The sequence below is a fragment of the Pelmatolapia mariae genome, linkage group LG5 (assembly GCF_036321145.2).
Source record: "Pelmatolapia mariae isolate MD_Pm_ZW linkage group LG5, Pm_UMD_F_2, whole genome shotgun sequence".
Classification (NCBI taxonomy): Eukaryota; Metazoa; Chordata; class Actinopteri; order Cichliformes; family Cichlidae; genus Pelmatolapia; species Pelmatolapia mariae.
The window spans coordinates 21,819,537-21,839,915 of NC_086231.1; the positions used below are offsets into that span (position 1 = coordinate 21,819,537).

Consider the following 20,379-nt stretch of genomic DNA (forward strand, 5'->3'; position numbering starts at 1 on the left):
TGGATTCCTCTGTGGGGTTTTTTTTTTTGCTTCTAGCACCTTTTACAGGGTGTAACTGACTTCTCCCCCAGTTGTAGCTGAGAGCAATGAAACATTAATAATTATATTTCTCCTGTGGGAGCATTTACCACTTGAGCAAATGTCTATAGCTCAGCCAAGGATATTTGTTAATCTGTAATTAGATGTGCGCCCTTTGACAGGTTGCACACTTTGCATCATTATACAGTTCACCAGCTCATTTAAAATAAAAATGTTGCAGTTCCATACCAGGTATTCAAAATATTTTTATTGAGTAAACATCTTTAAATGATTCTTCAAATGATATTGTCACAATTTCTTACCTGAAATCTCTTTATTTACAATGTAAACACAAAAATATAGCTTGTATCACATAAAAACAATTTTGGTGTATAACAAAGGACAAAGCTGCAAAATAGTCATGTGTTGTTTGGGGGATTTTGTACATTTTGTTACATGCTACATCTTTAACGTGGCTTTTGGTCGCTTTTCTCATTTCAGATCCTTCATGACTGTGTTTGAGAGGGAAGTCCATGACATTTAAAATGTTCTTCATGTCGGCACAGCACTGGGCTTAAGAAACATCCTGCTGTGCCAGTATCCTGGGTTGTCGAAAGATCTGTCACCGACAGCAGGCTCCGTGACCCTGACTCCGGCCCGCACAGACTGGTGTTGCTCTCTGCGCCCCGCTGCCCCATTTTCCTCCCTCTGTAAGTTTTGATACACCACACCATCTCCGCCAGGTGGTGGGGCAGAAAAGCAGTCCATATCCTCGTATTCATCCGCCTCTGTCCCCTCTACATTCAGCTCTTTCTTGTCTTGAAGAGCCTGTCGTAGCTTTGGCTGCCTGTTTGTGTAATGATAGTTACCGTCCTCCACGTATTCATCCTCCTCCTCTTCCACCTTGCTGCTCATCCTCACAGGAGCTGGAGGAGGAGGAGGGTCACGTACTGGCGGGCCTTCCAGCTTTTCGCCGCCTCTGATGTCCATGTATTCATACTCAACTTCACTGGAACCCTGCTGCTCGGAGTCAGAGTTGTCCTTGCTCCTGGTGTAGCTTCCCCTGACCTCCACCGACACAGCGGTGTCACATGAGGACGCTGTCACGTGTGATGACATTGAAGAGGTTCGCTTCTTGTTAGGCTTCAGCCACTGGCTGCCTTGCCTGAGTGATACAGGTGTTAAACACACCTGCTTGTTCATGTACTCGTATTCTTCATCATCTGGGTCGTCCAGGAGCTCTGATGAACGAGACTTTCCCATCCTCCCAGGAGCAGCTCGCGATGAGAAAAGCAGCGTATCTGAAAGAAACAGATAACAGTAAACAACAAAGACTAGCTAAACTGGGGCTATAAAGACAAAGTATTTTAAACAGCTGGCTTAGTACAGCTAATCTTCTAGGGCTGCTGCTCATTTCCAAGCGGTAACTGTTAGTGTGTTGTAAATTAACAGTTATGGTATCACCTCTCTCCGGGCTCCCTCCAGGAAGCACATATCCGTTTTGATCTTCTTCTTCCATCTCTGGTGAGGGAGTCTCAGGTGGCCCGCCGGACATGCTGTCTCTCTGCGACACGTAAGCGCTGTCCTCACGATGACGTCTTCTTTTCAGGCTCCCCGCTAAGGGGAAGTCCTCACCCATCTCCATCTCCATTCCAGTGCCGCAGCCTTCCGAGCTCTCGGACACAGTACGGGCAGAATTTAGCCGAGAGCGTGACTGCCACATCGCCTACCCAACAAAACACAATCAGAACTCTATTGGCAAATTGATAACAGCAGAAATCTTCAGTGGACTCGTTCTGGTCATGTGTATAAACACTACGAATTGGTTTAACACCAGAAAAGCCTCTTTTATCTACCTGTGTATGGTTGTCAACACCTGAGGTCATGGGCAGGTATCCAGTTCCGCTGGATGGATTAAGAATCACCTGTTATAAGAAAAGACAGACAGTAAATGGATGATATCACACACACATGCACATTCATTAAACATTTGAAAAAAAAATCGTGCATTGGGGAAATTTTGAGGTTCAGTATCTTGCCCAGGAATATGATTTATAAAGTTGACACTAAGTTAAGAGGAAAGTGGTATGCCCTACTTTGTGAGTGTCCATCCTAGAGTAACGATTGAGACTTTTTGCCATGTAGTAGTTGGCTGGAGACAAGTCATCTTCTTTCTCATCTGCCAACGGGTCCTCAAGGTTGACATCTACATCATCCAAGTCATCCAGGTCTGCACTTCGTTGGACGGGTTCATCTGGGGATGAGTCCTGTTGGCTACAGTCCTCCTGGCCAAACAAGGCAAATCATATATATATATATATATATATATATATATATATATATATATATATATATATAAGCAAACTACACATAGCTTTAACTGAAGCTCCACTTTACTGTACTGTGATGAAACTCTCTTACTTTGATCACCAAGTAGCGAGGTGGGTCTCTGGCCATTCTGGTAAATTCACTCGCCAGCTCCTTGAATGTTGGACGGACATTCTCATCAATCATCCAACCTGGAGAGTCATAAAAGGGCATCGGAACCAATTACAAAATGAAGAATTGACAGCCTACTTAATACTCGGCGGCTTTCAGTCATTTTCATATTTATTTTAATGTCTGTCAGGTTAAAATGTGCAAATTAGTTTTAACATTTTATTCATATGTCACGCCTAATGGACGTGGCAGATAAAAAATCAGAGGTTTATGAACCAAATCATCTTCTGAGCTCCATGAATTTATACTAAATTTAATGGCACACAGACATTTCAGTCCAACATATTTTTTTTTGCAATCCCTCAGTCCATGCCACTGGTATTTGTACTACTGCTTGCACATGAAAATGAGAAATACTGGTGAGGTACTCACACTTAACCATGACCATATAGACATCTATGGTGCAAATTTGAGGCTGGGGCAAACGCTCGCCCTTTTCCAGCAGATCGGGAACCTCCTGTGGTCGCATGGTTGAATACGGCTCTGCTCCATAAGACATCATTTCCCATATTGTCACACCTAAAGCAGGGTGAGGAATTTAGTGTGGCCTGCATTTACACTTCTCCTATACTGACTCCGAAATTTGCGTACTTTAATACGTGAGTATGAAACAATCTGGCGCTGGTAAAACTCACCATAACTCCAAACATCGCTCTGATGAGTGTATCTGCGAAACAAGATGCTCTCCAGGGCCATCCACCTGATTGGTGTCTAAGATTGTAAACAGAAAAGTTCTCTCTTGGTTACTTGAGTAAAAACAGCAGAACAAGCAGTCAAGTCATTGAAAGAAAACAGCGTAATGTTTTAAGGTGTGCAAGGTATTTAACACTGTTTAAAGAAGTGTGACCAGATGTCACGTTTTCTGCTAAAAAAAAAAAACAACCAAAAAACAAAACAGACCTTGGGCTCGTTGCAATAGTACTTCTTGTCATCAGAGTAGAGGAGGTCTGCAATCCCATAGTCTGAAACCTGGGCAGTGAAATTATCATTCAGGAGTACATTTCTGGCAGCCAGATTCCTGTGAACCATCCTGTTCTCTTCCAGGTAATTCATACCCTGACAGGAGAGACCAACAATGGTGGTGAAGTACTTGGAGGAATAAACCAAACTGTATACATATATATATAAAAAAGTTTGACATCAAACAAAAAATATTAAGCATTTTTTCTTCCATACCTTTGCAATTTGAACACACCAGTTGAGCAGCCTCTGTGGGCTGAGCTTGCCCTTATTTTTCTTTACATGTGCCAGCAGCGAGCCTTGCCTGTTGAGCGGGGTAACAAGCTGCAGGCTGTCACCGGGACAGATACCCAGGGTCCTGACAACGTTAATGTGGTTCAGACTTGCCATCGTCCTCATGTGCTGTAGCAACCGAATAAGTAGATCATAAGGGATTTCATTTAGTGTCAACAATCACCGAGATTTATGGTATTAAAGGAGGTGCTCCACAACAAAAAATCTGTATAATCCATACTTTCAGTGTCAAATGCTCATCGCCTAGAAGCCTGGCATGTGGTTCTGCATAGACAGTGAGTGATTGGTTCTGAAAATATATCTCTTTAACACATTTCTTCTTTTTGTTATGTTTCTTACATCGGTCACTTCAGAGAATTTCCGACGACCACTGCGGTCATCAATCGTCTTAATGGCCACAGGAAGCTTCACTGTGTCGCCTTCAGGAATCCAAACGCCCTGTAAGGTGCAGAGAGACAAATTCATAATTTGTTAAATAGAAAGTCAAATGCACAAGAGGAGCATTTGATAGGAGTCTGTCTCTTCAAGTACCTTATGGACTGATCCAAACACTCCATTACCCAGCAGCCTGATCTTACGCAGCTCTGTAGGCTTAAGGGTCCGAGCTTCATATTTTGTCCCTTTATCTTCCAGGGGCTCAAAACTCTGCAGGCACACAGGGGCATGCATTATGACAAACCCAAAACAAGCAAAGCGGCACAGTAACACTCAAATACAGATACTGACTTCGCTATTCATCATGTATCTTCTCATAGCTCGCTTGCGACGAATAGCGAGACTTCGGCGGTAGAGAATACTCAGCACGAAAATGGAGAAGGAAGCAAAGATGAGGGCAATCACTCCCAGTACGATGGCCGTGGTCATTTGCCTAAAGGCAGAGGAGAAAAGGGGCACAGTGTCAGCTCTTAATACTTGAATGTCAAAATTACATACAGCATATATCAGAATGAGAGGAGAACTTACCCTGAAATGTACCTAGATGATATTGTACAGTCCCCGATTCCTGGACCGGTGCACCTAAAAACAATAAACACAGGGGATCAGTTTAAAGAAGCAAATTGTGTGTGTCTAACTACATCATTCCACTTGCACTTACCTCTGGGTACAGTTGTTGTGGCAAGGTTTACAGTTGCCCTCCTTGTCTGGATATTTAAAGATGGTTCCTTCCTGCCCCATAACACCCTCAGGACACATGGAGACACAGTGTGGGCCATCCTTCAGGCTGGCACAAGCTAGACATTTATTTGCTCCCTGCAGACAAAAAAAAGGGTGAATAAAAGCAGAAAGGTTTTTGCAAGAGTTGAAGGTGAGTGGCATTAGGGTGTAGTCATTTTTTGTAAGGCCGCTAGGTGGCAGCAGAAGCCCTATGCCAGTTCTTTTGTTTTCTTTTTTTTCCTTCTAGAAGTTTTAAGTCAAACATACCGGGCCTGTGCACGTCTCCTTCCCCTCCTGGACCTTACACTCAGGGTGACAGGGCAGACACTCCCCTGACTTAGTAGCAAACTCCCTCTGCTTCCTGCAATCGAGGCATAAACCCAGTTTCTATTCAAGTTCAAAGACTTACAGCAGACATTAGTCACATCTTAGGGCCAATGCTCAGGATTTTCCTTAACAATGTATAGACCTATACAAAGTAATCCCTCTTAGTCTTCACTTATAACACACTAGAAGTGGGCGGCAATGCATTTGAATCAGTTACTCGATTTGTCTCCCCTGCTGATTTGTGCACAGAGAGCACGGTGGATACAATTAAGCATGTACTTTATCTGTATTTGCACATAATCCAGCAATGTGGCACTTCAAACAGGGTGTGAGTATTTGTGCTTTAAAATGTAAATTCTGTTTAAAACTATCAGAAAATATCAATTCTCTAAATCACTGATTGTTTCTTTAATACCACTCTTTCTTGTCATTCACTCTCTATCAACCTGCATACATGTTACACCGTCAAAGCTTTATATTAATAATCACTTTATACGTCATTTTGTGAATACTGACCCAGTTAAGAACATGCAGTCTGGTACACAGGTTCCTCCCCTGCTGTATTTCTTACAGCTGACACACTGGTCTGGGCCCGGACCCCAGCAGCCATCAGAGGAGCACAGCGGGTGACACACATGCTTTTCTTTAACTAAGGACGCAACCAAAACAGAAACGATGTTATGAGCACAGCCATTGTTCACAATCACGTCTTGCAAGTTTTAAATGGTCCGCCCCCACTCACCACATTCATCCTTCTTTTGGTTGTCGGTGACGTCTAAGAGCCTTGAACGTTTCTGTGGACGGGAGCCTAAAAGCCGTGTCCAGTTGACAGTATCATGATAGCAGAGATTCTTGTTTCCTTTAATGTACACGGCCCCATCATTTATGTTTTGCAGTGAGCGCAACCCCAGCGAGGTCAGAGAATTGATCTTAACCACCATGAGTGCATAGCTCCTGTAGAACAGCAGGAAGTAAATAAAGGTCAGAAAGTGGATGAAAATGTTCCAATTTTGTTTAAAATACCACAAAATCAAAGTGAATATTGAAAGCCATATTTCTTTTAGGTTTAGCAATTTTCAAGAACATGATTTCAGACATTATTTTTTAAGGTTTACAAACATAATTAAGCATGCACTTTAGTTGTATTTGCACAAAATCCAGCAGTGTGCCACTTTGTGTTTCTTGTTGTTCTTACTGATCACATTTAATGATGTAATATAATCTTTCACAGTGTGTTTTTTTCACCATCTATTCATTTTGATAACTTTTAGACAAAATATGATTTCAGTGATTCGGTGTCTGAATGTCATGTTTTTCAAATTGCAAAACCCGTGTACTTAAAAAGACAAACAGCTAACAAACATATTCATGTTTAATCATCAGTATTTCCATGCATCATGTAGTATGTAGTATGGAAATACTACAACAAAACTGATACTGCAGTATCAATTTTGTAGAATCTACTTTGGTAAATTCTTTAGTTATATGTGAACTCATTAAAGCTGAGAAGGCGGTTTGTTTTTAATGCTTTAGTGCTTTTGGTTTCAGACGGGATTTAAACCCAGGTAAAAGTACTCTGATGTACCCCATCTTGCTTTCCTCTCATTTACTGAAGCTTGAGACCAGCCTGAAAAGAGCTTTTTCTTTGTCAAATTGATGTCAAAAACATGCTGCCTCTCCCAGCTTAACCAAACAATCCCAGTGCTAAATTATCCCTGAAAAAATCATACTGAAAAATACCAACACCACTGATTCGGACAGAACATTTGTAGGCTCTAAGAGGAGATAGAGAGATGTGAGCATGTGAAATCTTTACTGTACCTTTTACTAATCACTCCTCTAAACAGGATAACAAGATAGGATAGAAATTAGAAATAACAAAGAAAATAAAAAACAAAATGACATTTATATTCCAGCAAATACTCTGTCTGCATAACAACGCAGAAAAGACAAAAACAAAAAAACAGTTTCTCACTTGTAAAGTTTTCTTCCCTGAATTGTTTGGAGGTTGGAGAAGACTGACAGGTCAGACATGCTTGCAGGCCACGACTGGATATTGAGGAAGTCTGAAAACAGAGAGATTGTTTTTCAGAAGCCTTAACCAGACTGCAAATGGCATTAAATAACATAAAAAGATAAAAGCAGTCTAAGTGACAGTCTAAAAAAAAAAGCACAACTCTCTCCACAAACACACATACACACACCTGTAATCTCCTCCACCGTGTTGAAGATTTTCAGTTTTTCTGGATCAAGGGGTGGTACGTTGTTGTAGGCATCACTGAGCAAAAATGAAATAAGTAAAAGGACAAAGCATGTTGCAAAAACGTCAAAAAAGTGCAGGTGGATCTAGAGAATGTTTTTTTTTTAATCTTTGCTGCGTTTTATGAAAGAAAGTATTTGTTACCCTTCTATTCCCGTCACCAGGAAGTTAAGACTTCCCTGGATCTTAGTGCAGTTTATGAAACTTTCTATGTTGCGAGCATCGACCGTTTCGCTGTTTGAATCAGTCCAGCTTGTGCCATGGCAAACTGGGAAAAAAAAGATGAGAAGGAAACAGTTAATAACAGTAAAGCTGTAAGGTATCTGTACAGAGAGCTTGAGTTCGATCTGCATGAAATACCTTTAGGGCAGAGGCCTTTGCAGGGCTCACATGTTTTCACACCATTTTTCTCCACTTCCATTTTATCAGATGGGCAGTTGCTCACACATGAACTGCCATCCACCACAAAGTTTTCTATTAAAAAAACAGAAAACACATGAGAATAAATGCATAAATGATTGTCAGTGACTTCGTTAAGCCTTCAGTAAACACTGTGAAGAAAGCTGAACAGCGCAGTCATAACAATGATTAAAAATATATAAAAACAGCACTCTTATAGGAAGAAACTATGTATAAATTCTGAGTTTATGTGAATATTGTCATGTGTGGGACTCACTGGGGCATTGGGTCACACAAATAGAGCCGTACTGGTACTTGGCATTGGGGTTGGGCTCCATTCTGTATGTAAGCCTGTTGTAGATCATAGTCTGTGGGCACTGAGGCACGCAGGAGCCCGAGTTGTTGAAGTTCCTGCAGGCCTGCAAAAGGCAATTTATAACAGAGGAACATTTTATTTTTACATCTGCATTTTCTGTACTGCAACATGTGAAAATATCTTATCATTAAAGCCTGTGGAAGATTTGGACTCACAAAGCAGTCTGTATCCTTAGGCCCAGTGCAACCTCCAGCACACTCAACGTGGCAGCACTCGCTTGGGTTTCTACCAAAGCAGCGGCCACTACACTGAGGGGCGCACACGGTCTTTGTCACTGAAAGAGAGTCGACGCTTGTAAAAACCTGGCGTGAAACTAAAACTGTACCGTAGATGCATATTAAACTTTTAACTTTGAAGTTACGTATATTATTAACAATGTGCAATAAAAGATGTAAATGAACAACTCTGGCAGCAGCCATGACACATGTGTGAGACATCTCAAAGGCATCACAAGGTAACCAGTGCGTGGAAAATAAAGACATTAAAGATAATGGTGTTTGATATCACTCACAGATCTGGCATGTGTCATTTCCTGGACCCCAGCATGGCACGTCTCCACAGGCTTTGTGACAAGGCTCTGAGATAAAAACTTTCTTATTAGTTTCCGCATTTTAAAGCAAAACCAGAACAAAAGACTTAAATTAAAGAAAAGTTCAGATTTTGTTTTTGTTTTCAATCCACAGTTCAGCAGAAGCAAAAAATGAAACCTCACAAGTTACAAGATGCAACTTGCAGCGCTGAAAAATGAAGCCTGCAGTTCCTCTAATGGCCAGTTGAGGGTGAATCCAAGTGCCAGTTAACCCAAATAAGACATTCATATTAAAATGTTTTGCCAGGGTAAACATGTTTACAGACTTAAACAAAAAACGGTTTCTGTTTTTAGAACTAATTTGACCTTCTGTGCTTTTTTTTTGAGTGGTTTCTGTGTGGTTAATTGCATCAATTTGTGGAGTGAAATTCTACTATTTTATTTGCATGTTAGTACAATTAGCAGGTATTTGTGTCTGGGCAATGCATCAGTCTATGGATGCACATTAACTTTAAGCTTGCTAGTATTAGCTTAAGATTCCAACCTGTGGGCTCAAACGGATTCACTTCTGGCTCCTAAAAACAATACGCAGACTGTCTAATGCTTTCACAAACCAGTGGATGAAGTCGTGGTGACTACATCCATCTATTATATGCACTCCAAAGAGTGGATCTTTTTAAGTTACCTATGTTTTTTGCTCCAATTTTCCTCGACAGTGATTTCTCCTCCTTTCACTGAGATTTGGCCGAGAGGCAGTAACACAGAAAGGGAAATAAGCACTGAAAAGACTGGAAAAACAACTACCTCTTTCAGTTTAAAGTTCCATGTTTACCTTTGCTGAATTTCTGTTGAACTGTTTTATAGTGAAACGGAAATCTGAACCGATCCTTAAACGTACCTGGTGCTCATATTTATGTGTGTAGTTACAACCCTGTGCACTCACTTTCAGGCCCATTGTCCTCTATCATAATTTGGGCTGTTCCATCCTTCACTATGTCCAGCCAGTTCACCTGCGGGGCGTAGCTCAGATACTTATTCTGGATGATCTTCACTCCTCCCCTGAGGATCTCTGTAGAAGGTACACATAGGTGTAAATGGGGCAGTACAATTAGGAAAGCAAGCCCGAACAGGCCAGTGACTCATCCTATCAAACTCTGCCATTCTCTGTTTACTACACAGCAAACGTATCATGTGCTGGAGCTCATGTTACACTGGCAGTTGAGCGGTTGAGCACATGGTACATTCCAGGGACTTCACATCACTCCTATACACACAAGCACACACACGGGCACAAACACACACACACTGCTGCGTTTCAACAACCGGTATTCTAAAGGTGTGGCTCAACTGTGTAGGTGTGGGAGCTCCAACAGTAAGAGTGCCACATCCAACTTGACCTCTTATCTGCTCCAATCCAGCCTCCCACATGTTAAACACACGCTATACATCAAATGAGTGACTCTCTGTGTACCTGTGAGGTGAGTCAGGCCCAGTTCTTGAAGGCCATGCTCCCCATCCCTCTGATAGTTGACCATGACAGCCAAGGCATACTGGTCCTCATACAGTGTGCTGCCTCTGATGATGCGCAGGTGGTGCAGTGGGAGGCGGCTGAACTCATTGATAGCAAAAAGAATGTACCCTGTCACCTCCTTGATAGACTGCGAGGCAAAAGAAAAGAACAAGGAAGAGAAAAATGCAGTTTGTCAATTCTTCTGCTCAATCAAATTGTTATCAGGGTCACAAATCAGCAGGGGCGTGTTTGCTTACTGAATTAGTCACTGTGACTCCAGTGGCATGACTAGCACAAAAGGAGTGGGGGCATAAATGAGCTCACTCTGGATTTGAGACAAAATCCATTACAGAGAGCGATCAAACACAACAAGTGTTGACTTTCTGTGTTCTCCTGAGCGAATGAAAATGGTTGATTCACATACTTACCCATCTTGTCAGTGACACATTTGCAGTGAAAGGAATAACAGTAGTCAAACTCTCTCTTGGTTTGTTCTTCGTAATGTTTGCAAACTCACCTCCAGAAAGCTGAAGTCTCTGGTGTGGTCCATCATGGTGATCTCGAGGTTGCCCATCACAATGTCGCAGTTATTGTACCTCGTCTTCATCAAGTTGTACTGGATCTCTGAATTTCCAGTCGTGCTCAGAAAGTTCTTGGTGCCGTCGCAAACGGTCACTGCGAAAAGCAAAGGTTCTTAGATTTAAAAAAAACGTTTTTACAGAAAAACATGTGTCCTCATTTCAAATAACCAGAAGAGTTGGGAATGACAGTAAACGCTGTAATAATTCATTAATCATCTGATTTTTAAAAGGCTATCCACGTCAGTATACAGCAGGCCATTTTCCACAACCTCCAGCACACTGCGTTACCTAGTTTATCATGTTCAGTTTCAACAGTTTAATTGATGAAATAAAAATAACTTCCATTCACGTTAGCACAGCAGAGAGATGTTCTGTCAATTAAAGAAACATATTTAGAAATGTGGCTGCTTGTGTGGCCGTGGAGATCACTCTGGAGTGGCTTTGGGCTATCTCCTCACTGTGTTGGTGTGTTTGACTCCAGCCTACAGGTTTACATAGTTAACTGGTGTGTGTATGTGTCAATGAGTTTCAAGTGAAATCGTTCGATACATTACTTTTCTTAGGTAATGACCTCAACACTGGTTACAGTCTTAAAATAATCCCAAAACACTGACTTATGAAACAGTAGTGCCAGCGCAGTGTGCCACTACCTTCAGATAGACCAAACTGGCTCCTATCAGAAAAGAAAGTGGAAGTCTTTAGTTTGACAAACAGACACCACACAGCTACTTGGTGGAAACTTTTTTTTATATCTATATCTATGCATCTGTCCACATTTTTTCTGACTTGATTTTAAAGATGAACTTGCAAGTTTCGGAGCTGTTTTTAAACTATAAACAAACCCACAGAGGCCATCCATCCATGTTTAATTTATAAAACACCTCAACTGTATGCTTACTTTTAACAGGATAAACTTGAATTAGTTAACACAAAGCAGTGGTTGCTGGATCTTCTAATAAGACTCATGAGAAATGATTTATGATTGAAATTATACTCTTTGTATTTTTCAACATTTCGGGTTAATTTCATGCCTTACAAATATATAAATATAAACAAATGTGTCTGTGTTTAAAAAAACAAACAAAAAAAACCCCAATAAGCATTCTAAGTGATCCTAAACTCAGGAGCAGTACTGTACATTTCATGCACCGTGTGAGTATATTATTATCCTGAATACATTATTTACTCAGTTGGGATAAAGTGGGTAAAACTGCTAAACACTCACTGGTGATTGAGCAATTATATCACAACACAAATAATCCCACAGAGGTTCTAATGAATCATTAATGAGTCAACAACGTAATTCCTTACAAAGTGTGCTTTATGCTGCTTACTACACACCACTGTGTTTGGTGCGCTCAATATGAATAAATGTACTGTAACAGTTTGAAACAAGCTAAGGATTGTGCAGAGCATACCCTTCTTTCCAATAAAAATACAAAGCCTTGTTTATGGTCTGTGGGACTTTAGCCATTCAGCATCACTCGAAGGCTGCTTTGCTATTCAAATATTAGATGGGAGAGAAGCTGCTGAGAGAAAATGGAAGAACGGGAAAGCGGACGGTGAACAGAGCGTGGCTACTTCTATGAAACTCATAGAAAAGCAATGCTTTTCACAGACATATGCTTATGTACGATATGTTGGCTTTATGCACATCCAACTTACAGTTAGATCATACAATTATCTTTTAAACAATACAGTGCTTCCAGTAACTTGGTTTGCTTTCCTTCAACCTGATCCAACACCTTTGGGATGAGCTGTAAGCCCAGCTTTAATAACTAACAGCACTCCCTATTACCTTCACTACATCTTGTGTGGTTGAAAGATGAGAAATTGCGCTACAACAATGATGTAAAATCTCATTAAAAAAAACTTTAAAAGGAATGCCCACATGCTCATGGTCGCAATGTATCAATCACATGCATTTCCTGCCAGCTAAGCCATTTTAGATCAAGAGAGAGGATTCTTGCCTCTTGGATTAAGTGATACTTAATAAAGTCAGACACCTGTTATTTTTAGGATGAAAAAAAAGCAGCCTTTGCGATCCCGGGGCAAGCTTGAAAGTCTTTGTAGGATACATTTACTTACAGTTTATGCCAAATTAACTATCAGCAGTTCGTGCTTGCAGTGTACTGGATATATGGACGACTATTCCAGGATTACTTTGTACTGAAACAAACTTACAGTAAAAGCAGAACAACAGGATCAACAAGGGCATAAAAAGACTAATGATTATTAACCTCACAGCAAAGGAACGCTGCGCAGGTCAAAGTGTGTGTGTGCGTGTGTACTTGTGTGATACAATGTTGCAAAGAGCATGTCATAAAGTCCCGATAAGGATTGCTTTACTGTGTTTTTGAGAACACCATCTTCAAAAAACCCCCAGCTCTGTACTAAAAATATGAAACGACTCAAATCAGAAAAAAACAGACGTCTACGCTGCGTGATGTTTAGCCATCACGTGTGCGTTTGCTTTTAACAGTTATTTTTAGATATCTTGCTCAGAAGCTCCTGTCACCAATGCAATATAACAGAAACGACGAGTATTTGTTTATCCTGCTTTCCAGAAAATGATGTCTTACTCATAACACCTGCAAACTGTCAAGGACAGTTCACCGCCGTTCTGGGATGACAGCAGAAGCAGCATCTTGTGCTCAGCTTAAACACATAATGGTGACGTGACATGAAACTCTGCAGATATTAGACATAAAGATGTGATTGCTCACCGTGCAGTCACTCTCAGCTTGTGCAAACAGTTGTAAAATGTTCTCTTGGGCTCATGAGGAGCTTTGTTAAGTCTTGGAGAATAGCCCTGATTATGTGATCAGGGTTTACTCGGCTTGGACTGACAAAACACTTTAACAGGAAGCCTATGTTTCAAACTGGGGGGGCAGAGTGAAGTTCACAAAAATAAAATCTGTGAAGGTTTACGTCACCGTTTTCTGCTGTCATCCCAGTAATGTGGAGGTGAACTGGCCTTGACAATTTAGCAGTCACACAGCAGATTTGAAAGTGCGGGAAAGTTGGAAGTTTTCACACATTAGTCTAAGATTAAAGTTGTAGTTCTGTGGTTATCATGTGAAGATAACGCCAAACAAAAGTCTATAAGTCTGTATTTTGCAACAAGTGAAAAAAAAACTGTTCTACTTTTATTTCCTCTTGAGGCCTTTCCTTTTCATATTTTGCTTTTCTTTTTTTTTACACATTGGATTTTCAACTTTTAACTTATTTGGAAACTTTTGCTAATTAAAATCCAAATAATTGAAAGCTCACGCACAGCTCACAGGTCAAATTCTTTGTCTGCCCTACCCTGTGAGCTGCACAGTGCTATCAGTGGTTGACAATGTCTGAATTGCCTGTTGGGAAATACTTTCCAACACCTCTACACATATAGTCCACAACCTTCTACCCAGTAACTTATATAGAGCATGCATAAGCACAGCCCTCTAGAAAGGGAAAAACCGGTGTGTACGCATGCAGGACTGTATGTGACAAAGTGGTATGTCTGTCATACAGGAGGTGCACAAAGTTGCAGCTGTGGGAGCTGAAAATCTCAACAAGCTGAGTGGGTTTTTCCTCTGTCAAAGGAGGACTTTCAGTGTTGGCAGATGGATGATGAAGAGAGAAAAAAGAATGGGGTGGAGGGTTTAGAGTCAATGCACACACATTGACACACACGAACACAATGGCCCCATTTTGAAAGAGTGCAAAACAAGTGTCGTAGTGTATCAAGATGTGCACGCAAACCTCTCTCTGTCCACAGCCGACACTTTGCTTTTTGTTTGTCACCCCAACTCTTTACAAACACTGCGGTATGTCAGCCTTCCTACTTAAATTCATCACTAACGAGCATGCATGACCTGTGAACTCACTTCAGTGTGTTGTCATTGTCCTGACAGGTAACCTAACACACGATGAAAACGCAGCACGGATCGGGTTTAGCTGTTATTTTCATTTGTCTGTTACCAAGGATTCGGTATTTGAAAAGAAAAGAGACAGCGAAAGAAAAGAATAGAGGGAGGAGGAGATAAACAAGCCCAATAAAAGCAGCTGAGACGATGAGGTAAACAGAAACTTGGCACAGGACGTGCAGAGATTGCTGCATAACTCACAAGTGAGCGTGCGCACAACGCAAACACAGGCACCTGAGCAACTCGCGAGGTATTGACTAGGCACAGATTGTGTGTAAATGAATTGGAAGACTCTTTCTGTGCTCCACAAAGCATTGCTGAACACACCAAGACAGAGGGTTGCTTAACATCGCTCTCTGGCAACAGGAGCAACAGCATATTTGCTTTTCGACACATCAGCTATTTGGTCAGGTCACACCTGCGTGAATGCAATTTTTAAAAGGTCCTTGTTTTGCTTTTTTTTAAAGACTTAGATTTTTCTCCTAATATTAAAGGAAAACCCCCTCTCTGATACACCTGAGAGACTGTTTTGCAAAGGTTGTGATATTCAGAGTAGAAAATTCCTTGCTTTTCTTCTTGGCACAACAACTGCATCCAAAAATGCAAGTACTACAACATGGCTGCAGCAGTACAGTTCACTTAGAGTGTGCTTTATGTAACGCTGTCTTTTAAGCTTTGTGCTCAAAGGAGTGTGTGAACAGCATTTCATTTGCTTTATTGTAGAAAGCGACTTTGATGTTTCACATAAAAAAGACACAAAGAAAGCAGCCAACAAACCACAGGCCAGTGTTATGATTAGCTTCTCTATTATTTAATATATTAATGATGGCATGTGTTTAATAACCAGGCCAAAAGGAATGAAGCTGTGCATTAGTGGTCCTCTTCAAGAGGTTTACAGTCATTTCCCGCACTTTCATGAGTTGTTTTTTTTGGGAAGTGGTGATGACTACACAGTAAGTCACTGAACAGCACCTGCCAAGCATTGTTTTTTTTTCAGACACTGAGTAGAGACACACCTGGAAATTCACCTGTAAAAGTTGGCAAAAGCAATAACACAAAGTCAAAGTTCACAGCGTTCCTTCAGGACTCAATTCAAAACTCAAACATATCAAAACGCTTAGTGGTGACAGAGTGCATTTGTAACAGATCTAAAGAGACCACTGCAGACCATTCAGATCATCTGATTAGGATCTCCTGACTGTTCCATGCTCTTACTTCACAATCAGAGGTGATTGCGCATTCAGCACTGAATCATTGGTTTGTTTTAAACAATTGCCGAATTTTTATAAGCCATCTTTCCCTTAATGTTTCCCCCAATATTCTGGGGCCATAGTTTTCATCGGGGCTGTCAAACATAAGGTCCGGGGGCCAGAATTGACCTAGCGAAGACTCAAATCTGGCCCACTGGACGGCTTTAGAAAATGTAAGAGAATGCATAGATTTTGATCTTTTAATTGTGTTTTCACAAGTTTTATGGCTTTTCCTATTAATTAAGACTGCCTACCTCCATGCCCTTCTATACTATACCAAATTTCCTGTTTTTCAACTATTAGTGAGTCCACTAGATTTACAAAACTTACTATATTTTATAAATGCAGGTCAGTCTGTGCATTTAACTTTTTTATTTACACATTTATCATGTCGTTTCACTGATCGGGCCCACTTCAGAGCAAAGTGGGCTGTATGTGACCCACGACGTAAACTGAGTCTGACATCACTGGTTTAGGTCTTTTTGCGTGGGTGGAAGTTTATATGTTGGAATGAATGTGTGTCCCTGTGGTTGAATATGTTTCTGTATGAAACTTTGTGTTTAGAAAAGTGCCACACAAATAAAGTGCTTATTATTATCACTCAAGCACGGCAAACAACTAAAAGTTTCATGTATGTGAGCACTTTAAGTCTATGCTACCTTTACTTCCCATACACCTATATGACGTTTAATGCTTATGTGTTACTCTGAGAGCTGATCAATCGATTAATTAAGTGGTAATAAAAGTGTAATTATTCTTGAAGAGAACATCTGTTGAAATTTTATAATACAAATGATCAAACTATTAAACAGATGAGGGGGAAAAAAACCCTGACAGATGATTCGCTAATGAAAATAATGACTAGTTGCCCTATATGAACCCACACATTAAGATATGATCAGTTTCAGTGTGATGTTTTTTCTACTTCACACCACAAACTGTTGCCATCCATGTAAAGTTTGGGCACTTTTATTTTGCCATATTTTACTTAATAGCCACTGTAACTGCGGAACTATTAAAGAAATGCACATTTGGCTGTCAGTAAGGCAGAGAGGCTGGGCCACTCTGTCACAAACATGATAAAGCATATCGAGCCGTGGGAGAGGTGCAGGTGACTCACAGCAAACAAGTATGCAGAACAGGTTCTGGATTTGAGGTCTGTGAGGACAGGTGATTACCTCTAACTAAGGTGGAAGTGAGAAGGGGTATTCATCGTTCCTCTCCCAGGCTAATGATAAAAACAAACGTGTGTGAATATGTGTGTGCGGGTGTTTATGCCCACCTCCTTGAGTCTGAGCGCAGCAGAGCTGGAGTACACACGGCAGCAGGACGTAGAGCACCTGCTGAACCTTCTTCATAAGGACCTTCATTCTTATTCAAATCTCCAGGCTGGCGTCGAATCAAATAAACATCACCATCGTATTTATAGAGAAGAAATGTGTCCTTGTATCGTCCCAAATCCCCTCGTTGCTTCCGAGTCTGACCATTTAGACCACTACTCGTTGCTGTCGTTTTCTTAATCCTCTGCTTCACCTTGTTCTAGTCCTCACGAACAGAAGGAGTACATCCAGTTAGAAAAACAAAACAAAACAAAAATTGTTTGTGTTTTCTCTACATTTGTCACAACCTTACTAGTCGACCGCTCGGGTTTGTGTGGAGAAGAGTCACTACATCGCAGTGATTGGAGCGCACCGCGGAGCCAATCAGTAGCGGGAGCGGCTGTTTTCCTCTGGCACTGATTTTTGTGGGCGGGAGCCAAACGCACAACACACAATAGCATAAAAGAAAAGCCAGTAGAAACATCGAAAACAACTTGAAAAATGCGTTCACACCTTTGCTCCTATGTCCAGTTGGAAACCGTGTTAAAAACGCGTGCTGCCTTCAGAAAACAGTTTCCCTCTCTGTAAGTGAGGCCGATTGATCCACAGTTCTGTTGTCTACAGTTTAGTAATAATGATAATGGTGTGAATTAAATGACAATAAAATAGCAACAAAAGTGTGCCACAATAGTAACACAAAGAGTAAGATATTATATCAGTAAAAACAACACCTTCCAGCTCTTATGTGGGAGGATGACATTGCAAAGCTGTGCCATGCATTTCTGCCATGTGAGTGCATTAAAAACTGCTGTTTGCGTGGCTGCACTGGTTCGGGGCCATTTTCTTCCTGCTGTTTGTCAACATATGATGAATATTTCATGAAGACAACGTTTTTTGTTGATAGTGTGTGCGTGTATCTGCTGTTATCATAATTTGTGAAATGATTAAATGTAGCTAGACTTTGAGTGAGTTATTTCCCCAACATTATTCAGGCAAACAAGTCTGTGTTGTTGTTTTTATCATTCGTTAAATCATCATGTGAAATTCAGCCCTCATTTATCTGTCTTGTTTTCCTGCGCATGTAAATAGCTTTATTATTACAGTCAGCGCGTGCAAGTCACTCCCTCCCATTATTGTCCTTTGCTGCAGAAAACAACAACAAACACTTAGATTGACCTCTTCAGTTTTTTCTCTGCTTCTTTGCATGTTCCACATATGATCTGATGGCATGTTTCTTACATCTGTTTTCTTGATAACAGGACTTTGACCTCCTGAAAGTCTGAAAATGTACGATTGCTTTTTTTATTGCTGCATCATATCATTGCTCCTGCGTGATTTTATAGTTGTACTTGGGACTCCTTGCAAAGTTTGTTAATTGCTTGTATAACAAAGGCAGTTCTTGAATAGTTTGGGTACAGCGGAGTAAGTCAAACTGCACGTTTAAACCAAACTAATGTGAGGTTTTGTAAGAAAAACATATCTGTTGTCATCTTGTTTATCTTCATGCTAACACCGTCTACCAGTTACAGTGGATGAGCGAGCTGAACAGCTCTGTGGAAACTGGCTCTGCCTGAACCTCCAGTTCATGTCACGCACACACGGCCATACACAATAACTGCAGTGGAAAACAAAGACTGACACACTGATTGCATAAATCTGATTGATGTAAGTTTGTTTTTTCTTCATATGTATAACCTCTCTCTCGCCCCCCCCCCCCCCCCCCCTGCCTAAAGGTAAGAAGGAAACTCAAAAACAAATGGTTAATGTTTTACCAATGACAGGAATCATTATCAAAAGCATTTCTTTTCTCCTCACAGAAGCTGCCTGCTTAGGAACAGAAGTTCAGAGAAACATTAAAAGACTTTAACATCTTTAATGGAACCTGATGCTCAATTTAACACTCTACTCTCAGGCTGTTTTACCAAAGAAAAACCTCACAGAAAACTGTTGAAGTGTAACTGAAGTATGTTGGTGCTTCAGGGTAAAGCTGAGAGTAGTGAAAGTAAATGGACTTGTTTTGCACCTGATGCAAACCATGAAAAAGTGCATTAAACTGTTTCGTACACACCACTAAAGAGTTCAGCTCCTAAATGTGCTCTTTTCCCATATGTCGATATTTGTCTTTATCTTCCTTTCGCTAAACTGTCGAATTCAATGAAACCTAGTCTGTTAAACATTTAAATCTCTTTACTCCCTCATGTGTCATGTGAAAAAGAAAGGCTTCACCGGACTCTTCTGTAGGAAATAAGAGCGATCAGACACTCTTGATTATTGGCCAGTGTAATCACATCTTGTAAAAGCAGGAGTTTTGGCAGCAAATTCAACCCAAGGTCAGACTGTGCAATGTTCAGACAAGTCAAGTTGAGTCAGTTTATTTATAAGTACATTTAAAACCAACATGGGTTGACCAAAGTGCTGTAAACCTATACGGAATATACTAGAGCAGGAAAATACAGAAGAATAGAAGAACAAGAAATACAACAAAAAGAAAAGTGTCAAAACGCAGTCACATTTAAATGGTCTCCTCCTGTGCTTTACTCTGCTTCCTTGATCAGCCGACCTTAAAGATCTATTCAGGAATATGCATAGTTAAAAGTTCAGAAAGGTAAGAGGGTGCAAGGAACCCAAGAGCTGCGTCTCAAACTCTACAAGACTCAGCTAGCATGTTAGATATTAAATTTCATGAAACTACAGTTAGACACGGGTTGAGGAGTTGTTTGGAAAGGTTGCTAGGATAAAGAACATGGCAGCAGGGCTCGGGTTAGCATCAAGTTGCATCTAAATAAACCACAAGACTTCTCAAACAACATCCCTTTGGAGTGAAGATGTTTGGGCATAATACACAGTGCTCTGTTTGGCAAAAACCACAGGATTAGCACAAGCACCTCATACCAAGAGTCAAGCACAGTGGTGGAGGGGTGATGATTTGGGCTTGTTTTGAGGCACAGTACCTGGACACTTTGCAGTCATTGAGTCCACCATGAACTCCAT

The 20,379-nt window shown here is 40.9% G+C and overlaps 1 protein-coding gene across 1 annotated transcript; it reads right to left on the reverse strand.

Annotated features, from left to right (window-relative positions):
• Positions 1–401: 401 nt before the first annotated feature.
• erbb3a (erb-b2 receptor tyrosine kinase 3a) lies at positions 402–18,236 on the reverse strand. The gene is made up of 28 exons (XM_063474188.1): positions 17,352–18,236; positions 10,845–11,002; positions 10,289–10,475; positions 9,761–9,886; positions 8,800–8,865; positions 8,444–8,562; positions 8,190–8,331; positions 7,874–7,987; positions 7,658–7,781; positions 7,458–7,531; positions 7,229–7,319; positions 5,996–6,207; positions 5,770–5,902; positions 5,194–5,287; positions 4,868–5,022; positions 4,735–4,788; positions 4,498–4,639; positions 4,303–4,416; positions 4,111–4,209; positions 3,694–3,879; positions 3,418–3,573; positions 3,153–3,228; positions 2,890–3,036; positions 2,440–2,537; positions 2,115–2,303; positions 1,875–1,943; positions 1,483–1,744; positions 402–1,319 (listed from the first exon to the last, which is right to left on the reverse strand). The coding sequence occupies exons 1-28, from the start codon at positions 17,437–17,439 to the stop codon at positions 571–573; spliced, it is 4,224 nt and encodes a 1,407-aa protein (XP_063330258.1). The 5' UTR covers positions 17,440–18,236; the 3' UTR covers positions 402–570.
• Positions 18,237–20,379: the final 2,143 nt, after the last annotated feature.

Coding starts and splice junctions, on each gene's coding strand:
- erbb3a (XM_063474188.1), bottom strand. CDS start 17,439: ATGAAGGTCCTTATGAAGAAGGTTCAGCAGGTGCTCTACGTCCTGCTG. Junction 5,023..5,193: donor AGGAGACGTGCACAGGCCCG/GTATGTTTGACT, acceptor TTTTGTCTGCAG/GGAGCAAATAAATGTCTAGC. Junction 3,229..3,417: donor ACTATTGCAACGAGCCCAAG/GTCTGTTTTGTT, acceptor TTACAATCTTAG/ACACCAATCAGGTGGATGGC.